This window comes from Taudactylus pleione, unplaced genomic scaffold, assembly GCF_031769625.1.
Source record: "Taudactylus pleione unplaced genomic scaffold, aTauple2 ptg000063l, whole genome shotgun sequence".
NCBI classification, from domain to species: Eukaryota; Metazoa; Chordata; class Amphibia; order Anura; family Myobatrachidae; genus Taudactylus; species Taudactylus pleione.
The window spans coordinates 4218-25967 of NW_028284465.1; the positions used below are offsets into that span (position 1 = coordinate 4218).

At 51.4% G+C, this 21750-nt stretch overlaps 1 protein-coding gene across 1 annotated transcript; it reads left to right on the top strand.

The window, feature by feature from the left end:
* The first annotated feature begins 4448 nt into the window (after positions 1-4448).
* On the top strand, positions 4449-17866 carry PBK (PDZ binding kinase). The gene is made up of 6 exons (XM_088465721.1): positions 4449-4571; positions 4895-5037; positions 5336-5505; positions 14047-14176; positions 16471-16644; positions 17143-17866. Exons 1-6 carry the CDS (start codon positions 4450-4452, stop codon positions 17343-17345), a joined length of 942 nt encoding a protein of 313 aa, XP_088321847.1. The 5' UTR covers position 4449; the 3' UTR covers positions 17346-17866.
* The last annotated feature ends 3884 nt before the right edge of the window (positions 17867-21750 follow it).

Here is a 21750-nt window from a genome sequence, read left to right on the forward strand (position 1 = left end):
GTAGCGGTGGGAGCAGGGTAGAGGGGAGGGTGTAGCGGTGGGAGCAGGGTAGGGATGAGGGTGTGGCGGTGGGAGCAGGGTAGAGGGGGAGGGTATAGCGGTGGGAGCAGGGTAGGGGGTGAGGGTGTGGCGGTGGGAGCAGGGGTAGAGGGGGGAGGGTGTAGCGGTGGGAGCAGGGTAGAGGGGGGAGGGTGTAGCGGTGGGAGCAGGGTAGAGGGGGAGGGTATAGCGGTGGGAGCAGGGTAGGGGTGAGGGGTGTGGCGGTGGGAGCAGGGTAGAGGGGAGGGTTGTAGCGGTGGGAGCAGGGTAGAGGGGGAGGGTGTAGCGGTGGGAGCAGGGTAGAGGGGGGAGGGGTGTAGCGGTGGGAGCAGGTAGAGGGGAGGTTGGTAGCGGTGGGAGCAGGGTAGGGATGAGGGTGTGGCGGTGGGAGCAGGGTAGAGGGGGAGGGTATAGCGGTGGGAGCAGGGTAGGGGTGAGGGTGTGTGGCGGTGGGAGCAGGGTAGAGGGGGAGGGTGTAGCGGTGGGAGCAGGGTAGGGGTGAGGGTGTGGCGGTGGGAGCAGGGTAGAGGGGGAGGGTGTGTAGCGGTGGGAGCAGGGTAGAGGGGGAGGGTGTAGCGGTGGGAGCAGGGTAGAGGGGGAGGGTGTAGCGGTGGGAGCAGGGTAGAGGGAGGGTGTAGCGGTGGGGAGCAGGGTAGGGATGAGGGTGTAGCGGTGGGAGCAGGGTAGGGGTGAGGGGTGTGGCGGTGGGAGCAGGGGTAGAGGGGGAGGGTGTAGCGGTGGGAGCAGGGTAGAGGGGAGGGTGTAGCGGTGGGAGCAGGGTAGAGGGGGAGGGTGTAGCGGTGGGAGCAGGGTAGAGGGGAGGGTGTAGCGGTGGGAGCAGGGTAGGGATGAGGGTGTGGCGGTGGGAGCAGGGTAGAGGGGGAGGGTATAGCGGTGGGAGCAGGGTAGGGGTGAGGGTGTGGCGGTGGGAGCAGGGTAGAGGGGGGAGGGTTGTAGCGGTGGGAGCAGGGTAGAGGGGGAGGGTGTAGCGGTGGGAGCAGGGTAGAGGGGAGGGTGTGTAGCGGTGGGAGCAGGGTAGAGGGGGGAGGGTATAGCGGTGGGAGCAGGGTAGGGGTGAGGGTGTGGCGGTGGAGCAGGGTAGAGGGGGGAGGTGTAGTGGTGGGAGCAGGGTAGAGGGGGAGGGTGTAGCGGTGGGAGCAGGGTAGAGGGGGAGGGTATAGCGGTGGGAGCAGGGTAGGGGTGAGGGTGTGGCGGTGGAGCAGGGTAGAGGGGGAGGGTGTAGCGGTGGGAGTAGGGTAGAGGGGGGAGGGTGTAGCGGTGGGAGCAGGGTAGAGGGGGAGGGTATAGCGGTGGGAGCAGGGTAGGGGTGAGGGTGTGGCGGTGGGAGCAGGGTAGAGGGGGAGGGGTTGTAGCGGTGGGAGCAGGGTAGAGGGGGAGGGTGTAGCGGTGGGAGCAGGGTAGAGGGGGGAGGGTGTGTAGCGGTGGGAGCAGGGTAGAGGGGAGGGTGTAGCGGTGGGAGCAGGGTAGGGATGAGGGTGTGGCGGTGGGAGCAGGGTAGAGGGGGAGGGTATAGCGGTGGGAGCAGGGTAGGGGTGAGGGTGTGGCGGTGGGAGCAGGGTAGAGGGGGAGGGTGTAGCGGTGGGAGCAGGGTAGGGGTGAGGGGTGTGGCGGTGGGAGCAGGGTAGAGGGGGAGGGTGTAGCGGTGGGAGCAGGGTAGAGGGGGAGGGTGTAGCGGTGGGAGCAGGGTAGAGGGGGGAGGGTGTAGCGGTGGGAGCAGGGTAGAGGGGGAGGGTGTAGCGGTGGGAGCAGGGTAGGGGATGAGGGTGTGGCGGTGGGAGCAGGGTAGAGGGGGAGGGTAGTAGCGGTGGGAGCAGGGTAGGGGTGAGGGTGTGGCGGTGGGAGCAGGGTAGAGGGGGAGTGTGTAGCGGTGGGAGCAGGGTAGAGGGGGAGGGTGTAGCGGTGGGAGCAGGGTAGAGGGGGAGGGTGTAGCGGTGGGAGCGAGGGTAGAGGGGGAGGGTGTAGCGGTGGGAGCAGGGTAGGGATGAGGGTGTGGCGGTGGGAGCAGGGTAGAGGGGGAGGGTATAGCGGTGGGAGCAGGGTAGGGGTGAGGGTTGTGGCGGTGGGAGCAGGGTAGAGGGGGAGGGTTGTAGCGGTGGGAGCAGGGTAGAGGGGGAGGGTGTAGCGGTGGGAGCAGGGTAGAGGGGGAGGGTGTAGCGGTGGGAGCAGGGTAGAGGGGGAGGGTATAGCGGTGGGAGCAGGGTAGGGGGGTGAGGGTTGTGGCGGTGGGAGCAGGGTAGAGGGGGAGGGTGTAGCGGTGGGAGCAGGGTAGAGGGGGAGGGTGTAGCGGTGGGAGCAGGGTAGAGGGGGAGGGTGTAGCGGTGGGAGCAGGGTAGAGGGGAGGGTGTAGCGGTGGGAGCAGGGTAGGGATGAGGGTGTGGCGGTGGGAGCAGGGTAGAGGGGGAGGGTATAGCGGTGGGAGCAGGGTAGGGGTGAGGGTGTGGCGGTGGGAGCAGGGTAGAGGGGGAGGGTGTAGCGGTGGGAGCAGGGTAGAGGGGGAGGGTGTAGCGGTGGGAGCAGGGTAGAGGGGGAGGGTGTAGCGGTGGGAGCAGGGTAGAGGGGAGGGTGTAGCGGTGGGAGCAGGGTAGGGATGAGGGTGTGGCGGTGGGAGCAGGGTAGAGGGGGAGGGTATAGCGGTGGGAGCAGGGTAGGGGTGAGGGTGTGGCGGTGGGAGCAGGGTAGAGGGGGAGGGTGTAGCGGTGGGAGCAGGGTAGAGGGGGAGGGTGTAGCGGTGGGAGCAGGGTAGAGGGGGAGGGTGTAGCGGTGGGAGCAGGGTAGAGGGGAGGGTGTAGCGGTGGGAGCAGGGTAGGGATGAGGGTGTGGCGGTGGGAGCAGGGTAGAGGGGGAGGGTATAGCGGTGGGAGCAGGGTAGGGATGAGGGTGTGGCGGTGGGAGCAGGGTAGGGATGAGGGTGTGGCGGTGGGAGCAGGGTAGAGGGGAGGATGAAGCGGTGGGAGCAGGGTAGAGGGGGAGGGTGTAGCGGTGAGAGCAGGATAGGGGGAGGGTGTAGCGGTGGGAGCAGGGTAGAGGGGAGGGTGTAGCGGTGGGAGCAGGGTAGGGATGAGGGTGTGGCGGTGGGAGCAGGGTAGGGATGAGGGTGTGGCGGTGGGAGCAGGGTAGAGGGGAGGGTGTAGCGGTGGGAGCAGGGTAGGGATGAGGGTGTGGCGGTGGGAGCAGGGTAGGGATGAGGGTGTGGCGGTGGGAGCAGGGTAGGGATGAGGGTGTGGCGGTGGGAGCAGGGTAGAGGGGGAGGGTGTAGCGGTGGGAGCAGGGTAGGGATGAGGGTGTGGCGGTGGGAGCAGGGTAGGGATGAGGGTGTGGCGGTGGGAGCAGGGTAGAGGGGAGGATGAAGCGGTGGGAGCAGGGTAGAGGGGGAGGGTGTAGCGGTGAGAGCAGGATAGGGGGAGGGTGTAGCGGTGGGAGCAGGGTAGAGGGGAGGGTGTAGCGGTGGGAGCAGGGTAGGGATGAGGGTGTGGCGGTGGGAGCAGGGTAGGGATGAGGGTGTGGCGGTGGGAGCAGGGTAGAGGGGAGGGTGTAGCGGTGGGAGCAGGGTAGGGATGAGGGTGTGGCGGTGGGAGCAGGGTAGGGATGAGGGTGTGGCGGTGGGAGCAGGGTAGGGATGAGGGTGTGGCGGTGGGAGCAGGGTAGAGGGGGAGGGTATAGCGGTGGGAGCAGGGTAGGGATGAGGGTGTGGCGGTGGGAGCAGGGTAGGGATGAGGGTGTGGCGGTGGGAGCAGGGTAGGGATGAGGGTGTGGCGGTGGGAGCAGGGTAGAGGGGAGGATGAAGCGGTGGGAGCAGGGTAGAGGGGGAGAGTGTAGCGGTGGGAGCAGGGTAGGGATGAGGGTGTGGCGGTGGGAGCAGGGTAGGGATGAGGGTGTGGCGGTGGGAGCAGGGTAGAGGGGAGGGTGTAGCGGTGGGAGCAGGGTAGGGATGAGGGTGTGGCGGTGGGAGCAGGATAGAGGGGGAGGGTGTAGCGGTGGGAGCAGGGTAGAGAGGAGGCTGTAGCGGTGGGAGCAGGGTAGAGAGGAGGGTGTAGCGGTGGGAGCAGGGTAGAGGGGAGAGTGTAGCGGTGGGAGCAGGGTAGGGATGAGGGTGTGGCGGTGGGAGCAGGGTAGGGATGAGGGTGTGGCGGTGGGAGCAGGGTAGAGGGGGAGGGTGTAGCGGTGGGAGCAGGGTAGAGGGGGAGGGTGTAGCGGTGGGAGCAGGGTAGAGCGGCAGGGTGTAGCGGTGGGAGCAGGGTAGAGGGGCAGGGTGTAGCGGTGGGAGCAGGGTAGAGGGGAGGGTGTAGCGGTGGGAGCAGGGTAGAGATTGTCCAACTTGTTGGGTTTTCGCGATCACCGTTCGGCAGTTTGGGGAATTGTAGCAATTGATTGGGCACCTTTAATGACAATATGAACCTCCTCCTGTCTGTTGCAGGTGCTTGCACCAGTTCACCAACATTCGCGGTTCCAGCTTCTCCCTTTATGCAGAAGTTCGGCTATGGCACCGGTGTCAGCGTGTACCTCATGAAAAGGTAAGGGGGGGGGGTTTGTGCTTTTTATGTGGAATCTTTTTGTTTGAGTCCATTGGGGGGCAAGTTGTACCCCTCCTCTATCCTGTGCTGTTAAACACAACAGAGATCCCGGCAGGAGCCAATATAGGCTTAGGAATGAGGGGGGGATGAATAACAGCTAGGATACTCGTGGCAAGTGTTCCAGCATCATCATACGTTTGCAAGTATTTGATTTTATTTGGTAATTAGCTTGGCTGCCTATAGCGACCTTCAGTAGATCTGTGCTAGCAATGTTTAGCTTGTTAAGTGATCGGATGCATAACACATCTAGCTTTGATCTTCAGGTCACCAAAGGGTTTGTCTCGCTCTCCGTGGGCCGTGAAGAAGGTTAATAAGCAATGTGACAAGTCCAGTAAGAATCTCTATGCCGAGAGGCTGAACGAAGAGGCCAAAATCCTGAAGAACTTGCAACACCCCAACATTGTCGGTAATTGCAGTCTGATTATGTTATCGTATTGGTTTTGTTTTTACCAGCATTGTGTCATGAAGCATCTGCGTGACATACTGTATATTGTAAATATAGTCTATGCCTTCTCTAGTATCATTGCTGAGGTATGAGGCAGGAAGAGCCTCGTCTCTTGTTGGTGTCACTTTTGAATGGATCAGCTGAATATTGGCTTGTTCCACAAAAATGTGCTTCTGTTATACGTGAACAACATTTCATTTGGTGACATTCGTGGGTCTGTTACTGTGTAACATTTATACCAGACTTGTGTTCTTCCAAGGTTACCGAGCCTTTACCACTTCGAAGGATGGCAGTCCCTGTCTTGCCATGGAGTACGGAGGGGAAAAGTCTTTGAACGATCTCCTAGAGGAAAGGAACGAGAAAAGACTGGGCCCCTTTCCTGCTTCAGTCATTCTTAAAGTGGCCTTAAACATGGCCAGGGGCTTGAAGGTACGACCGCATGCATGTATGAATATGTCTTGGACAGTGTCTGAAAGGCCGAGGCTTGGAAGGATGGGCTGAAGTTGTTCCTGGCTGGTGATTACCAATAAGGATGGAGTTATCCCCACAGACCACTCTCTGATGCCAGCTGCCCACACAGGAGCTGCTCTGCTTGTTTCCTACCAATTACTGTGTACAGCTTCATCCATGCAGGCAGGATAGGAATTCTGGTCAGTCGCTGACCCTCCGTAGCTTGTGTTGGGTAATGGACAAATATGAATAACCAGGATATCCGGACTTTGGCTTTACACAGTCCTTGGAAGTAGAAGAGCTTTGAGGGCTTGTTCTCAGAGGACCAGTGGTGTCCACAAGACAGAAGATCTAATGGTGCATACACACGGTCAGATTTCTACTTCAGGGTCCATAGGGGGTCCACAGGGTTGACCTTGGGGTATAGGTTGGGAACCAAATCCGGGCACCACGCTTTTAGCTCCGAGGATGCACTTGGGTCCACTCTCCCTATAACCCCGCCCCCCAGCCAGAGGCACCTCAGTTTAAGTTGGTGCCCGGCCGGAGTCGGGTCACCGTTAGTGCAGTGGGGAGCTGATTAGCAGCCCCATAGCTTTATTTTTTTTTTCAAAGGACAAAGTTTTTATTTTTACTTTGGATTCTTCAGAGCGGCAGCGTCGGACTGTCCATAGGACGTCTAAGCTGCCGCTCCGTCACCCCGCTGGCGCTGAGACGCCAGTACAGATCTGGGGATCTCAACGGGACCCCAGAGTCTGTACTAGCCGGACTCTGCGGGCGCCCAGAACTGCTGCCGGATCCACGGGGAGCAGGTAAGGCGCGGGTCACCGCTTGCGGTGATCCGCGCATTTGAAATGCAGTCCTGTGCCTCCGGTCTCTGGGGACAGACCGGAGGCGCCGGCAGTGTCGGCGGGCCCCCCATACCCCGTGTGTCCACTAGACCACCAGGGACTTAGCGATCGGCGCTGGGAGCCGGCGTCCCGGGGGTTAATAGCCGGCCAGGGGAGGAAGCCTTCCCTGTTGTAGCGGCTCCTCCCCTCAGCTCAGCGCGCCTTTCAGTATGTATAGTCTGGCGTCGCTGAGCTGCTTCCTCCGCGGGCCACGCTTCTTCTGAGGTCTCCAGCGGCCATTTTCTCTGTGGTGCAGCAGAAATCTCCGGAGATGGCAGTGAGTCCAGTCCCCCTGCGTACCTCACCATCAGGTCAGTGTACACAGCGCTGTAGCCTTCCCAGACACTGAATCTGGGTAAGTTGAATGCAGTGTAATAGTGCAGTATATTGTATGACATGTTTATGTATATATGTATATATCTGCATGGTATGTGACTTATGCTAGTTCTGACTGTCTGTTCTTTATTCTCACCTGTCAGTGTATATCTATCCCTTTTCTTTACAATCTGCCCTAATACAGGTGTACTTAGGGTGGTTCTGAGACCTCACATATATATACTCGTTAATATTTGTGAGGTTTGTCACATACTGTTGCATGCTGCACGTTGCCATATTTTAGGTGGAACTGTGTGTTGCATACGCTGAAAATGGGTCCCTGCAGCTAATCTTAGCATCAGTCAGGACCAGTATAGAGCTGCTTGATATTTCCGCCAAGCTTGGTCAGATATGTCTGACCAGGAGATAGAGCGTTATACTGCACCCATTTTTACTATCCTGCAAGCCATGTGCTGCAGGTGTTATAGTGCGGAGGATTTAACTCATAAAGGGTTTCTGTATGTGGCATCATCTGGTGCTGGCCCCTTTCACGACCCCCTTGGGCGGTTTGTTTTCTCGGTATATGAATTCCCCCTGGTGCCACAATAGTCTGTCATTCCCCTTGCAGGGGTTACCACAGCCACCCTGGGTGGATGTCGTTTTCTACGAAACGCAAATTGGCGTGGTTGACGCCTTCTGGTTACTTCCCAGTTGGCTCTGCCGTGTACTGGATACTGTTTTGGGCTCTTTCCCTCTTACACGGGGGGAAGCCTATTTCAGGTTTTATTATTCCTGTTTTAGGGCTGGTAGCAGGTCCATTCTGGTTAATGTGAATGTTGACCTGCACCTGTATCATACACCCTCAGGCTTGCATGCCTTTGGGTTCCCTGTTGCTGACTAGCGGGTGGATCGCATGGCGGGACTCTGGCTGTTGCCAGATACGAGTATTACAACAGTGTTTGGCCTCCTGTCCCAAATTCCCTGAGGGTCCTCACGAGCCCCTCCTGGGGTGGATGGGCGTGTTATTCGTCTCATTACAGACGTTACTACGCCTCCCGTTCCTGCGTGGTCGGATTCTTCGGATCCGTAGGTGGTAACTCTGCCTGAAATCAGTATACTCGCTTTCAGGGGTTGTTACCCATCCTACCATGGCTATAGCATGGTTGGTTAATACTATTGCATACTGAGCTGATGCATTTGTATTGTTTTTTCCCCTCCATCACGTCTGGGGTTCAAATGTATTTGGTCACTCACGTAATATATGCAGTTGTCATAGGTGGAAATGCCTATATTGGATACCAGTCTCCTAACTTTCAGAGTTCCGGCTGTGACTGTATCCTCCGTAATACCCTATGGCTGCGCTCTGGGAATGCAGAGGTGCAGATACCATCTATGGGGTAGATCTTGTTTGGTCCTGACCTTGACAAGATTGTAGTAACATTGGCAGTATTACTAACGACAAGTTTACCGCCTTCAGCTATGCCCACTACAAGGCCTCAGACTAAGTTTGTTAAGTCTTTTTGTCCTCTGGGTCAGCCTACAGGTCTGTTGCTTCATAGACTGTCGGCCTCTACAAGGGCCGACATATCCAGTACCGAGCAGGCCTGGACTGCCAGCCGATCCTGCTTCTGAACCTACGGATATATCTTCAGCCTGACGAGACAGGCCTCCCACTGGGAGATAGCGATTTTCTCAGTTCGCCCGGTACTAGTGTCAAGTTGCCGCGGGTACGCCCTCTCTTTGCTCAGGCTGCTTCTTTCCTTGTGTTGGTACGCGGGCCCTTATTCAGACCCGAACAGGGCCTTACAAATCCAGAAAGCTATACAGTTGTTGCGGTAAGCGGAGCTAATTAGGCCATCCCCACTTTCTCAGCGAGGGACTGGTTGTTCTGCTTTCTTTCTGGTGCGGAGGCTGATTGGTCCTCTTTGGCCTATTCTCTGTCTGAATTCCCTGAACCAGTTCCTAAAGCTACCTGGGCTCAGGAGACAATCCCTATGCTCCATCATACTGTGTTTGGAACCTGGGGACTTTATGGTGTCACTGGATATACAGGACGCGTGCCTACGGGTACTTACAGAGACCTTTCCTCAACAGGGACTGAGGTTTGCTGTATCACAGCAACTCTTATAATTTTTTGGGCTCTGCCTGTTGGGACTGTCTTCAGCCCCACAGGGGTTTACCAGCGTTCTGGATTTTCTGACAGTTCTCCTGTTCAGTATATCCCAATGCTCCTGTACCTGGACGGCCTCCTGCTCTTAGCAGGATCACCGGGGTACTTTACAGCCAGGTCAGGATGACCGTGGCTTCTTCAGGGTGCAGGCGTTTAATCAACGGGGAAAAAGTTCTCCCTGCATCCCTCTCGGGGTGTTCTTCATCTAGGAGCTCTGCTGGGTTCTCAGAATCTGAGAATTCTTCTGGCGTAAGACGGAATCTCCACTCTTCCATTAGGAGTACATGGATGTCTACGCAGTCGACATATGTCTTTACACTCTGGGATGCATGGTCAAATATTCAGTGTCTGCCTTTGGATGGGTGGAATGGGCTTAGTTCTATTCCAGGCCTTTCCATAATTGGCTTATCTCCAGATGGAACAAGTTTTTTCTGTCGGATCACTGTTCAAACGATGATGCTCTCTCCGGAGGCAAGTCGGTCCCTTTCCGGGTGGCTATGGCCATCTCGTCCAGGGTATTCTTTGCTATGGACAGTGTCTGGTTCGCATCCATTTCTGGGCAGTTGGATGTCTGTCGATTCCACCCTGCCAATTAACTTGTTGGAACTTTAGCCTGTCTTGGTCCTTCACTCTGGCATAACTCTTGTTTCCCGGTGAACCTGAAAAGGTTCAGTCCGACAGAGTCAGGACAGTGGCTTCCTTTTTAGCAATACTGTTCGTTGGGTGGCAGTGACAGGTATGTCACACATTCGGACATAGTCCGAGGGTCTCCTCCTGACCATCTCTGCTGCGTTCATTTCAGGAGCTCTCCATTGGGAAGCGGGAGTCCTCAGCCATCACAACGTGCATCTTGGGGACTAGTCTCTTCCCCAAGAGAGGTTTCATCTCCTGGTGAGCAGGGGGGGCCCCCCTGAGGTGACCCTCATGGCCTTCTAACTTTATCACACTATGGTGTTACAGTCCAGCTCTGGGGATTCTGAAGCAACCTTCGGTGAAATTGGTGAAGTGGTCCTTCCACTTTGCGTACCTATGTTCTCCGGTCTCCCTTCTTCCTCGAGGGAAGTGTTTCAATCGAGACGGAGATGCTTTCTTGCTGGTGGCTCCTGATTGCCCCAGATGTCAGGGGTGCTTGGATTTTCGGAGTCTCTCCATCGATACTCCATTCCTGATGCTTCACTGCCCGGACCTGTTGTCTCAGGGTCCTTGGTTTTGCCTTGGACCTGGGTCGTTTGTCTTTGACTGCGTCCCTACAGTGGTCTTACGGCTTCCCTGGCTTTGTCATCGTTGGAATGATTAGAGCACATAGATCAGCTTTTGCTGGGACCTACCACAAACTGTGGCAGCCATAATTCTTATGGTATTGTACCTGTCGATACGATCCTCCGGTGTCCAGGATCTCCAGATATTCTGGCATTCCTTCCTTCCGGCTGGCTTGGGTTTCACCCTCGGCATGGCCTTCCTGACAGTGCGGATCTCTACACTGTCAGTATGGTTAAGAGGTGGAGTTGCTCCACTCTGGTATTCAGTTCATCCTTTGGAGTGTTTTCTGGATTACGCCTCCATTTGTCCTCCCTAGGGACTTCTTGGGAGTTAGTAGTGGTTCTTTGTTCCCTCCGGGGACAGTTAATGGAACCGCTGGTTGAGATAGCCATTACATGGTGTATTGTTTAGGCTCTCTCTCAGGGTGTTTATATCAATCAGGAGAGTGTCTGAATGGGAGCGTTCTCATGTGGCTCCCTCTTCTGGAGGGCATCATGTCAGGGTGTGAGTTGCTCTCGCCCTGTGTTTCTTCTTAAAGTGGTTTTTAGGTTCCATATTATTCTGGAACTTATGGTACGGCCATTCAGTCCCGAGTCCTCTCGGCTGGTGTGGCCTCATTGACTGTGGTCCGGCCTCTTTGGATTTATGTGATCCGTTCAAGTTTCTTATGGAAATCGGACTCCTTATTGGTGGTCTGCAGTTTCTGGTTTTCACAGGAAAGGATGGCCGGCCTATAATGAAATGTTAGCTGGATGGCCTCGTATGTCTTCCTCAGGGGCCTACCCATGGGTAGGCATTTCTGTTGTTGAGGCTTGTTTTTTTCTCGGGCCATGTAACCCTCGTGGGCGGCTCGCTGTGGCGCCTTGGCTGTTTTGCCTTACTAGGTGACCACGTGGTCTTCTGTCCACACCTTTTTAAGGTTCTAGGCATTGGTTTCCTTTGCTTCTCAGGATGCTTCCTTTTTGGTGACGGATTCTCACAGGAGCGTCCCCACCCTTGGTTGAACTGCTTTGGGACATCCCCCAAGGTCAACCCTGTGGACCCCCTATGGAAGTAGGGGGTCCCACCCTGATGCACCTGGCTTCATATGGGCTGTGTTACTGGTCACCGGTTTCCCGTCTCCTTTTCAGTGAGTATGGTTATTGAGTGTTCCAGTTTTCTCTCTTTTTCTCTCCTCCTCCGGCCTTTGGCTACTTACAAACTGAGGTGCCTCTGGCTGGGGGGCGGGGTTATAGGGAGAGTGGACCCAAGTGCATCCTGGGAGCTAAAAGCTTTAACTGCGTGGTGCCCGGATTTGGTTCCCAACCTATACCCCAAGGTCAACCCTGTGGACCCTATGGACTTCGTAGAAACAGAGATAACAAAGGTAAGTTCTTACCATATATCTTGTTATGTCTTTAGATCTGAACGATAACTATTAAAAAAAATTGCTCGTATCTGAAGGAAAATCTGACGTATCTGTCATGTATGAACGATGCGCGTTCCCAATGGTCAGATAACGATATCTGACATCTGTGTTTGCAGTCCGATTTGGACGATTCCATTTTAATGCAGTCAAAAATCGTTCGTAGTTCAAATTGTTCATCAGACAAATCTGACCGTGTGTATGCACCTTAAGTCATCTGTGATGCTTCAGCTGGGTACACACTATACGATATATTGACAGATCTTGCTTTAGCTGGATACACACCTCATCGATATGATGTAACGATATATTGCATCACTGTAAATACTGCACGATGACGCAATAGTGTCCATTCTAGCACCCTGCGCCTATCCTAATTCCTGCAGTTCCTCTTTCCTGCCTGGGGTGTCGCGCTCTGCTCTGGTGCTTCTAGCACACTCAGCTGATGCAACAAACTACTGATCTACAGACCAGAGTGTGCTAGAATCACCAGAGCAGTGTGTGACACCCCAGGCAGGAAAGAAGAACTGGAAAGTTTGTGACTGGTGCAAGGTGCTAAAATGAAGACTACGCAATATATTGTTGCACGCTTCATGTAATTACACCCCCGTCGTACGTGGCGTCGTCGCATCTGATGTGCAGCACATCAGATGGGAAGATGCGACCACCCAGTTCATCAAACAATGAATTGGATGGATTTGGGGGTAGACACCATACGGTGGTCATCGCGGATCGCATGATTGGCCAATATATATTGTATAGTGTGTACCCAGCTTTAGAAACGGTTGTCCGGCTATGATTTGTCACTGGGGTTGGGCAACCTCTTCCTGAAAATCTCTAGGCACATTAGAGGCCGCTTTGGGGTGTTCCCTTTGTCCCCCCCAATATGTTGAAAGAGGATTTTTATGTGGAATCTTTTTCTTTGAGTCCATTGGTGGGCAAGTTGTACCCCTCCTCCGTATCCTGTGCTGTCAAACACAACAGAGATCTCGGCAGGAGTGGGATCCAGCGTGGCAGGAGCTACAGACAGGCATTTAAAGGGCCTGCACGCCTGGATTCCCACAGTCCAGTGGACTCAAAGAAAAGGATTTAAGGGAAGTACAAATATCCTCCTTATTATAGATGTAGTTCTCCTTGTGTGATAGCACTGTGTGCAGTATTATTGTGCCGCTAGTGGTGGTTCTTGATTTGAATTCGATAGAATAACATAATAACTCCCGGTTAATAAATGTGAAGTGGTTTATCCGGAATATCTGATCCACTGTTAGTGTGAAGGCCCTTTAGCGTGGTCATCAGCCTGCCTACATAAGAGCAGACGTGAGACTTAGGAGTGTAATTTCCAGACCACCATTTGGAAACCCAGGTGGACAAAGAAGCCGCTAATAGTAAATATCAAGACCAACAGCCGGGATGTAGTTATGCGGCCGCTGGTCTCAATCCCCACGCTGGAATCCCGATAAGGGACTTAAGATAAGCGTCGAAATACAGACGCCTATCTTAAGCTCGACACTGGAATCCAGGAGGACACGTGCTCGAATGAAGGTAAGCTGGGCCGCCCTTAGTGTTAGCCGCGGGGGGCGAGGGTTAATGTTTAGGTAAGTTAGCGTAGAGTTTTGAGGGGTGGGGGGGGGGGGTTAGGGTTAGGCAGCCCCTTAGGGGGAGAGTCGGGGTCAGGCACAACTGGGGGGGGGGGGGGGGGGGGAGGGTTAGGGTTAGGCTACAAGTAGGGAGGGTTAGGGGCAGAAGGGGGAGGGTAAGTCTACTTATCTGACCCCTGTCGGGATACCAACCATCGGGATGCCACAGTCGGTATTGTGACAGGAGGCATCACGACAGCCAGCAGTACATACCCATTCCCCAACAGCCATCGCTGCCTCTGGGCACCTAATGGGCGCAGCAGAGCAAGTCCCTCATTACCTGCTCAGTGCTGTACACTGCAACACTAACTTCAAACTAAGCGAACACAGATCAGATGTTCCGCTATACCCAATGGCGTAGTATTCACATATAGTATTCTACAAAGTGCATATTATTATGCTTCAAGGCAAAGATTTGTTTTAACCTATTCCCCTTAGATTCTGGCTGTAGGTTTTACTCCTAACTCGTATAATTTACTGTTGTCTTAAACAAGTTAAAGAGAGTACCCATTAAATGTGTGTATGTATGTATGTGTGTGTGTGTGTGTGTGTATGTATATGTGTGTTATATTATATATCTAGCACCCTGCACCTGTCACAACCCGTGCAGTCTCTCTATGGTCTGGTGCTTCTGGTGTACAGACCAGTGTGTGCTAGAAGTTCCAGAGCGGAGAGCGACACCTCAGGCAGGATAGAGGAACTGCACGGGTTGTGTCAGGTGCAGGGTGCTGGAATGAAGACTATTCTATACCACAGACGGGAATGGGGAGATGCACAGGCCTGAGTCTGCCGTCTGTTATTAATGTGATGTGTGACTTATTATATTCCTGTGTTTTCCCCCTTTAGTACCTGCACAATGACAAAAAGATCCTGCATGGTGACATCAAATCCTCTAATGTTGTCATAAAAGGCGACTTTGAATGCATCAAAATCTGCGATGTGGGGGTCTCTCTGCCGCTGGACGAGAACCTGACCAGTGAGTGACGTTATAATGTCCGTGTTCTGTATGCGCGGCTCTTACCGGTCACCTGTAAAGAGTGCGCTAAGGAAAGAGATTGCTGATTTTCACAGTGACTGTTTTGAATACATTGTGAACCCGGGAGGAACGTGGCATTGGAGAGGGCATTGTGTGACTGGTTAGTCAGCTTCGCTCCCTCCCATAATCCTCGCGCCTCAGATTCAGAACCGACTGGGGCTCATCTGTGAGGAGTTTGTCTGTTCTCACTTTGTCAGGGTTTCTTCCAGGCTTACCTGAAAATCCAGCATACTGATTGGATAATTTGAAAGGAACCACAAGCGCTGACAGAGAGCAGCTGGTATAGAGGGCGTCAGCCTCTTGTGATAATAAATATATGAAATGAGGTTACCAGCGCTATACACTCATAAAAAAATATATAAGATAAAAGTGGATGGTTAAATAAAAAAATCACATTTATTAACACATAAGGTATAATAATAAATCACCACAGGTGAACCAATGTATGGAATTGCACACTAGGTAAATACACTAAGACCTATAGCTCATGGTGTATAAAGTCCTAGAACAGTCTTGAACTCCATAATAATGTGGACTATAACTTCCCTTTAAGGCAACATAGGTTTACCGGATCCAAGTGTAATGGATGTCACGCAATCCCTGGGCAGCGTAATTTGCACAAAATGGGTTAATGTGTACTCCACCTTCTCACAGATGATAAGTCCCTTAGCAGCGTTATAGTTTGCATATAAATGGGTTCTTGTAAAGTGTCCGGATCTCCTGAGGAAGCTGGACAATAGTACATCCAGCGAAACGCGTTGAGCGCTGCTTGTTTTATGCTGATCAAGCTCTGGAAGTTCTGTGGATACTTACTCTGTGGACCTTGATCCTTTTTCCCTTTGGAATTGGCAGAAACATTGGAGATCCGGACACTTTACAAGAACCCATTTATATGCAACTATAACGCTGCTAAGGGACTTATCATCTGTGAGAAGGTGGAGTACACATTAACCCATTTTGTGCAAATTACGCTGCCCAGGGATTGCGTGACATCCATTACACTTGGATCCGGTAAACCTATGTTACCTTAAAGGGAAGTTATAGTCCACATTATTACGGAGTTCAAGACTGTTCTAGGACTTTATACACCATGAGCTATAGGTCTTAGTATATTTACCTAGTGTGCAATTCCATACATTGGTTCACCTGTGGTGATTTTTATTATTATACCTTGTGTGTTAATAAATGTTGTTTTTTTATTTAACCATCCACTTTTATCTTGTATATATTTTTTATGAGTGTATAGCGCTGGTAACCTCATTTCATATGATTGGATAATTTGCATCTGAGTTGGCACAGTGCGAGCAATGTGCATTAATGGTAGGAAAATTAGATTGTTAGCTCCTCTGGGACAAATGTGTCAAAAATTAAGCATGATGATCAGTATTTTATTATGAGTAATAATAAAAGTATTGCGGAATAAGCTTTCTGAATTCTGGTAGAAAATATACCAAATGACTTATCCGGAGAACAAATGCAGTTATTAAATGTATTAAGTTTTCCACTACTAACTACTAGTAACGGGTCAAGTTAGCCCCTTAAGTAATATGTATTCAAGCAGTCTACGTATCCCCCACCATAGCCCTCTCCAGTCTGCCCGCATTGGGTTGTGATGACGTACCAGGAGGCAGGCTTCCCGCCCCCTTAGTCCTGGGTTATGTGCTGCCCGCTGCGAGGAGCTTATTGCTGCATCTGCGCGGGAGCATTTTATAGGGAAGGTTGAGAATTATTATTATTATTATCCTTTATTTATATGGCGCCACAAGTGTTCCGCAGCGCCTTACATAGTACATAGAACTAATAGGTGAACAAGAAACAAGTAACTTACAGTACATTACAGTGCAGGACAAGGACACGATTTATATACATTGCTGCAATAGCGATTAAAGCTCTCACAATAAGCAGCCGGGAGATGGCAGAGACGTGTTAGGTGCCCTTATGGGGAGTAGAGAGAAGAAGAAAATGTAAAGAGAAGCACATGAGGGAAGAGGTTCCTGCTCGTGAGAGCTTACATTCTAAGGGAGAGAATGACAATGTTGCCCCCCCCCTCCCCCCTGGAATATTGAACATGTGTGTGTGTGTGTGTGTATATATGTATGTATATATATGTATGTATGTGTGTATATATATATATATATATATATATATAATATATATATATGTGTGTGTGTGTATATATATATATATATAATATTATTATTATGTACATGTTATGCTTTCTTTCTGTCTGACAGTGAGCAACCCAAAGGCCTATTACATTGGCACCGAATCGTGGAAACCAAAGGAAGCTCTGGAGGAAGATGGGGTGATCACCCACAAGGCTGACATCTACGCCTTCGGTCTGACACTCTGGGAGATGATGACCTTGTCCATCCCTCACATAAATCTGCCCCCAGAGGACGATGAAGGTTTGCGCACACATCTTATGCTGGATTGTTCTCTGAATTCTGTGCCTGACATAAATCTGTGTGTATACTGTATACTTATTTCTGCCTTACAGTATTACCCGTCGCATCAGGCTTATACCTGTATAACCGGACATGCACATGGTCAGGTCTGCGCTCAGGACGGGGCCTGAATGTCTGGAGCATAAACCAACTTTAGTCAGGGGGCAGTTAATGGGGATTTTCTCATGTACTGCAGGGAGTTGGCCAATAACTTTAGTCTTTGGATAGGATCGTCTTCCCCGTTACACTGGGGACACACAGTAACACCTGAGGGGCCGCAGGAAGGTAACCAGCTCCTTCCTTCATACAAATAAGGCTTTCAGCAGGAGCTGGTGGTGTAGGTAGCACCTTACTGTAAGGGATACAGAGACCATGCTTGTGTAGGGTACTCACCCGCCCTGACCCATTACTAGTTTGGTGATTGTGTGACGACTGTATTTGTCATTTTCTTTTGCACAGATGACTCCTTCGATGAAGATGACTTTGATGAGGACGCGTATTATGAAGCTTTGGGCACGCGGCCACCCCTGAACATGGATGAGCTGGATGAATCCTATCACCAGGTGATAGAGCTGTTCTTCATGTGCACCAGCGAGGACCCCAAGGAGCGACCTTCCGCTTCCCAAATTGCAGAGGCCCTCGAAGCAGAGAATATAAAATAAGTACTTTCTGCGCTAGACTTGGGATGCGGTTGTTGCTGAGTATGTATTAGAAAGAGATCTCTCGCAAAAGCCAGGTATGTTATTTATTCCGTGAGAGGCGTTATACAAAAAAGTGCTTGACTTTGCCTGCAGCACCTCTCACCTAACAGACGCAATCTGCGGTTTTAGGAAACGGTAGTTATAGGATCTGTGACAAGCCTCCTGCACACGCCGGGTTTAATACGCGATGCCTGGCGCACTGCATGTGTCCCAACTGGATTTCAGCGATTGCTCAAAGCGCCAGCGTGACACAACCACGTTATCTGTTTATACCTCGCAGTCTGCGCTCAGCCATGTACCAGATTTGGCGAAGAATGTTACTGTTTTTCTGTTTTGTTTCTTTATATCTATTTTCTCTGTTGTCTTTGTTATATTCATGTTTGTACAGTAGTTATTAAAAGTTAAAATGTTTTTACTGTTAAAAAAAAAACGGTCATTTAAAAAAAAAAAAAAAAAAAACAGAACAAGAAAACCCAAAGTAAATATTAAAGTTATTCTTGAGTTAATCTACCATTTTGTGCCTTTTCTTTTATACTGCCCTCCCTCAGTATAACTATGTAATGCAGAGACTGATGGATCGGACCTTCCCCCGCGCTGTGGAGAGATGTAGCTGAGGGATTGTATTGATCAGACTGATGTGAAAACCAGTCACCTGTGATTGGATGGCAGTAGCCTGCAGCAATCCCCTGATTGGCTACATAAATAGGCTGCTGTACTGGCCGTGCGATGGTAACTTGTGCACATGGGGTAATTCCAGACAATATCCAGGAGTTCTATTTTGTAGATTTTAGGGATAAAAACTTAATTCTAAGATCTGGTTCATAATATCATCAGCATTAATCCTATTCTGCTTCTCGGGGATCAGGCCGTCTTCTCAGCTCATGGTCCTTTTTTAGGCTAGATGTGTAAGTACCATATCTCTGTCATTCGATAGTGAAATCGCTTTCGGCTAACTACCTTATTGGTGTAATCCATGGATATCTCTAAAACCTGAACTGTTGGGGAGCCTTGAGGACCACGTTTGGGAACCTCTGACCTACACACAGGCCTTGGTTTGAAGTATTCAAATATCCGGCGACTCAGGCTTCGCTCTGCTCCAGTTTGTATGGCATTTTCTTTGTGGTCTTACTGGGTAAGAGGCTTTGGAGTTATCAGGTTCTCATAACTGCTTCTCCCACCATCACGTCGGTTTGTCCATTTGCTACGGTAAATCAGTTGCACTTTAGTCAAGGTGAGAACACGTTTTCTTCTTCACGTTCCATAGGGGACACAGGCAGAGATCATGGGGTATAGGTTGGAGCAGGAAGAGTTCGGGTACCAACTAGTTAAGCTACTTCTCCCAGCAGCCCCGGCTCCCCAGCCTCAGGCAGGCCAGTTGAGTTTGGTACCCTGCAGGAGCAAGGCACATGCTGATACCCCTTTCAGACATACAACCCGGGAATTTCTCCTGTGCAAATTCCCGGGTATTTGGTAGAGACCCCCCTTTTCACACTACAGCGTCTACCTGGGAAATTCCCAGGTAGACACCTTTCAGACATAAGCCGGGTTTTTTAGTTTTACATTTTTAATATTACCTGCCTCTCCTCTGCCCTTCCTAGCCTATCCCCTCTCTGGCTGCTGCTGATGATGATGTCATCAACTTGTAGCTGACCAATCACTGCCGCCATTTTATAACATTTTTTAAATCTGCCCTGGTGGTTAAGCGGGAGTGCGGGCGGCCCGCTGTGGCAGAGACATCCGGCTGGGGTTCTCTGTACACAGCCACTGGCGTGGGGGGTGGTGAGCAGCAGCGCTGATTGTCCTATAGGACGCTCTGCGCTGCCAACTCAAAGCAGCAGCGCTGAGGATGCTCTTTGCTGTCAACTCAATGTAAAAGCTGCTTGGTGCAGCCCGGGAGTAGTAAATTCCCGGGTAGCACCATTCAGACATGAGCAGGGTAATTTCCCGGGATTTAAGTCCCAGGAAATTCCCTGGTCGATTGAAGGGTCGGCTACCTGGGAACGTGTTCCCGTGTAGGTACTTTTCAGACATACGCTGCAACCCGGGAATTTGGCTGAGGCAGGCCAAATTCCCGTGATTCTTGGTATGTCTGAAAGGGGTATCAAAGCCTGATGCATCCTTTCCACCAAAAACCCGGTTCCGACCTGAGTTTTCAGACACCGTTTACACAGCACCATCGATCTGGGTTATTCTCAGGACAGCCCTGTTCACACTGAACCTGGGTCTGCCCGGCTAAACTTGTGAGGTCATAAAAAGTGGGAGGTGACTGCTCCACAACCACCAATCAGCTCATTTTAGGCATGACCTAGGTCAGATAACCCGGGTTGCGCCGTTTACACTGCACCATCCTGGGTCTGACCCTGGGTTGGATGGCCGAGTCACTTTTCAGGGACCCTTTTACACTGAGCTGTGACCCGGGTAGACCCAGCAACAACCCAGGTTTTTGCTCTGGTGTAAAAGGGGGTATAAGTAATACATAATAATATAAATGGGGAATCAGTTGGCGCTGTCAATGAGCAGGCTGGTACAAGCTCCCCATAAGACCAAATGAAAGAAATAAGGATTTGAGCCGCTAATAAACCAAAATAATTAGGTCATGGGTTATTTCACCACGAAATTCATTATGTAAATTATCAGCAGCAAATAAAAAAAATATTAAATAACATATGATAGACATTTATATTTTATGTATATGATGAAACTACGGCTTGATTAGAAAACTAATTTATTTCTGCAGTTTCAGATATCAGATTGTATACGAAATAAACATAATAAAATTGGATATATTATCACTGGAAATCCAGACACACAGAACAAGTCCATAAAGGGTGGATGGAATGAGTACAAGTGGGGAAAATATAATAAAAATTGAGAGAAATATAAAAACAATTGATGGAATAAGAATCTTGTAAAGTCTCAGTCCCAATAGTAAATGTCCATATTAATATATCAGTCACTGGCCTCCGTGTATATATCCGGGATAATATCCAGCTTGTTATTGGTTACCAGACTTGGTTTTAGATGTTCACGGCCCGATGTGTATGCAGGGATCGCTGCAATGGCGTGCTGGAGATGATGAGTATAAGGCTGGAAAGAATGGAAGGTGCTGGTCCGGAAACAGACCCACAGGAGGCTCTAGGTGCTGTAATTAAATATCCCTGGGGTGCTAAACGCTACTGCGGAAGCTGTGTGTTATTCCATGACGAAACGCCCAAAGCTTTATTTTTATGATTTCTAATTTTATTTATATTTATTACTGGGTGCGCAGCATAAGACCGTCCTTAGGACGTCTGTGCTGCCATCCATCACCCCTCCGCATAGCATCGCTTGGTACTTTCGGCGGGGCACCCGGGGATCTTGCTAGCCGCCTCCGCAATGCAACTCGGGCGCAGGGGACAGGTAAGGCGGATTACAGATTGTGGTAGCCTGCTGCTGGGAAGCCTTGCCTCCGGTCTCGGGACAGACCGGAGGTGCTGAGCGTGAACACCGGCCTCGACCGCGTGATCCACTAGACCACCAGGGTACATATGGTGCGGGAATCCAGCATCCCGGTGGTCAAAAATCAGCTTTCAATATTACATCGGCTCCTCCCCCAGCTCAAGGCGCCATTCCATCGCGGTCTGGATGCTCTGAGCTGCTCTCCTCAGACCCCATCCCCTCAGAGGTCTCCGGCGGCCATTTTCTGCAGGCTCAGCCACAGCTCTCTGGAAAACGCTGGGTCCGGTCCCCCTACTTACCTCTCCCAGGAGTCAGGTTATGTAGCGCTATAACCTACCAGACACTGCGTCTGAGTAGGTGAATGTAGTGCCCTTTTGCAGTTAGTGGTTTTCTGCACAGTATGTGACTTCTGCTAGCACTGCCTGTCTGTATGATTTCTCTAATCTGTCTGCCTTTCCCTTTCCTCTCACTATAACCCTATCCTACTGGTGCATTCACGGTCTACTATACTTCATTTTTACTTTTAAATGTGAAGGCTGTTGCACTCTACACAGTACCATATCCTGTGCACTCCTGCAGCTTATTTAAGCATAGGCATGATCACTATACTGCATACCCATTTGTATACACTGTTGCATAATAGCGTCTGCATACCCATTTGTATGTGGTGTATTCTGTCACATATTAGTGTATACTCTGTGACTATGGCCTGTATTCAATTTGAGGCGAAAAGTCCCGGACTTTCCGCCTACATCGCGTGTTTTTGGAGAAAACACTCCGCGCACGCCCGCTTTTCGCCGTATTCAATTTGAAAGGACGCGAAAACGGCACCCGGCGAAACTTAAACAAGCGGAAAGTCCTGTCAGATTTGGGGAAATCAGCCTGACACCCCCCCCCCCCCCAAAAGATGCTGTGACATGGGGGTTCA

Coding starts and splice junctions, on each gene's coding strand:
- PBK (XM_088465721.1), top strand. CDS start 4,450: ATGAACCTCCTCCTGTCTGTTGCAGGTGCTTGCACCAGTTCACCAACA. Junction 4,572..4,894: donor AGCGTGTACCTCATGAAAAG/GTAAGGGGGGGG, acceptor TTTGATCTTCAG/GTCACCAAAGGGTTTGTCTC. Junction 16,645..17,142: donor GCCCCCAGAGGACGATGAAG/GTTTGCGCACAC, acceptor TCTTTTGCACAG/ATGACTCCTTCGATGAAGAT.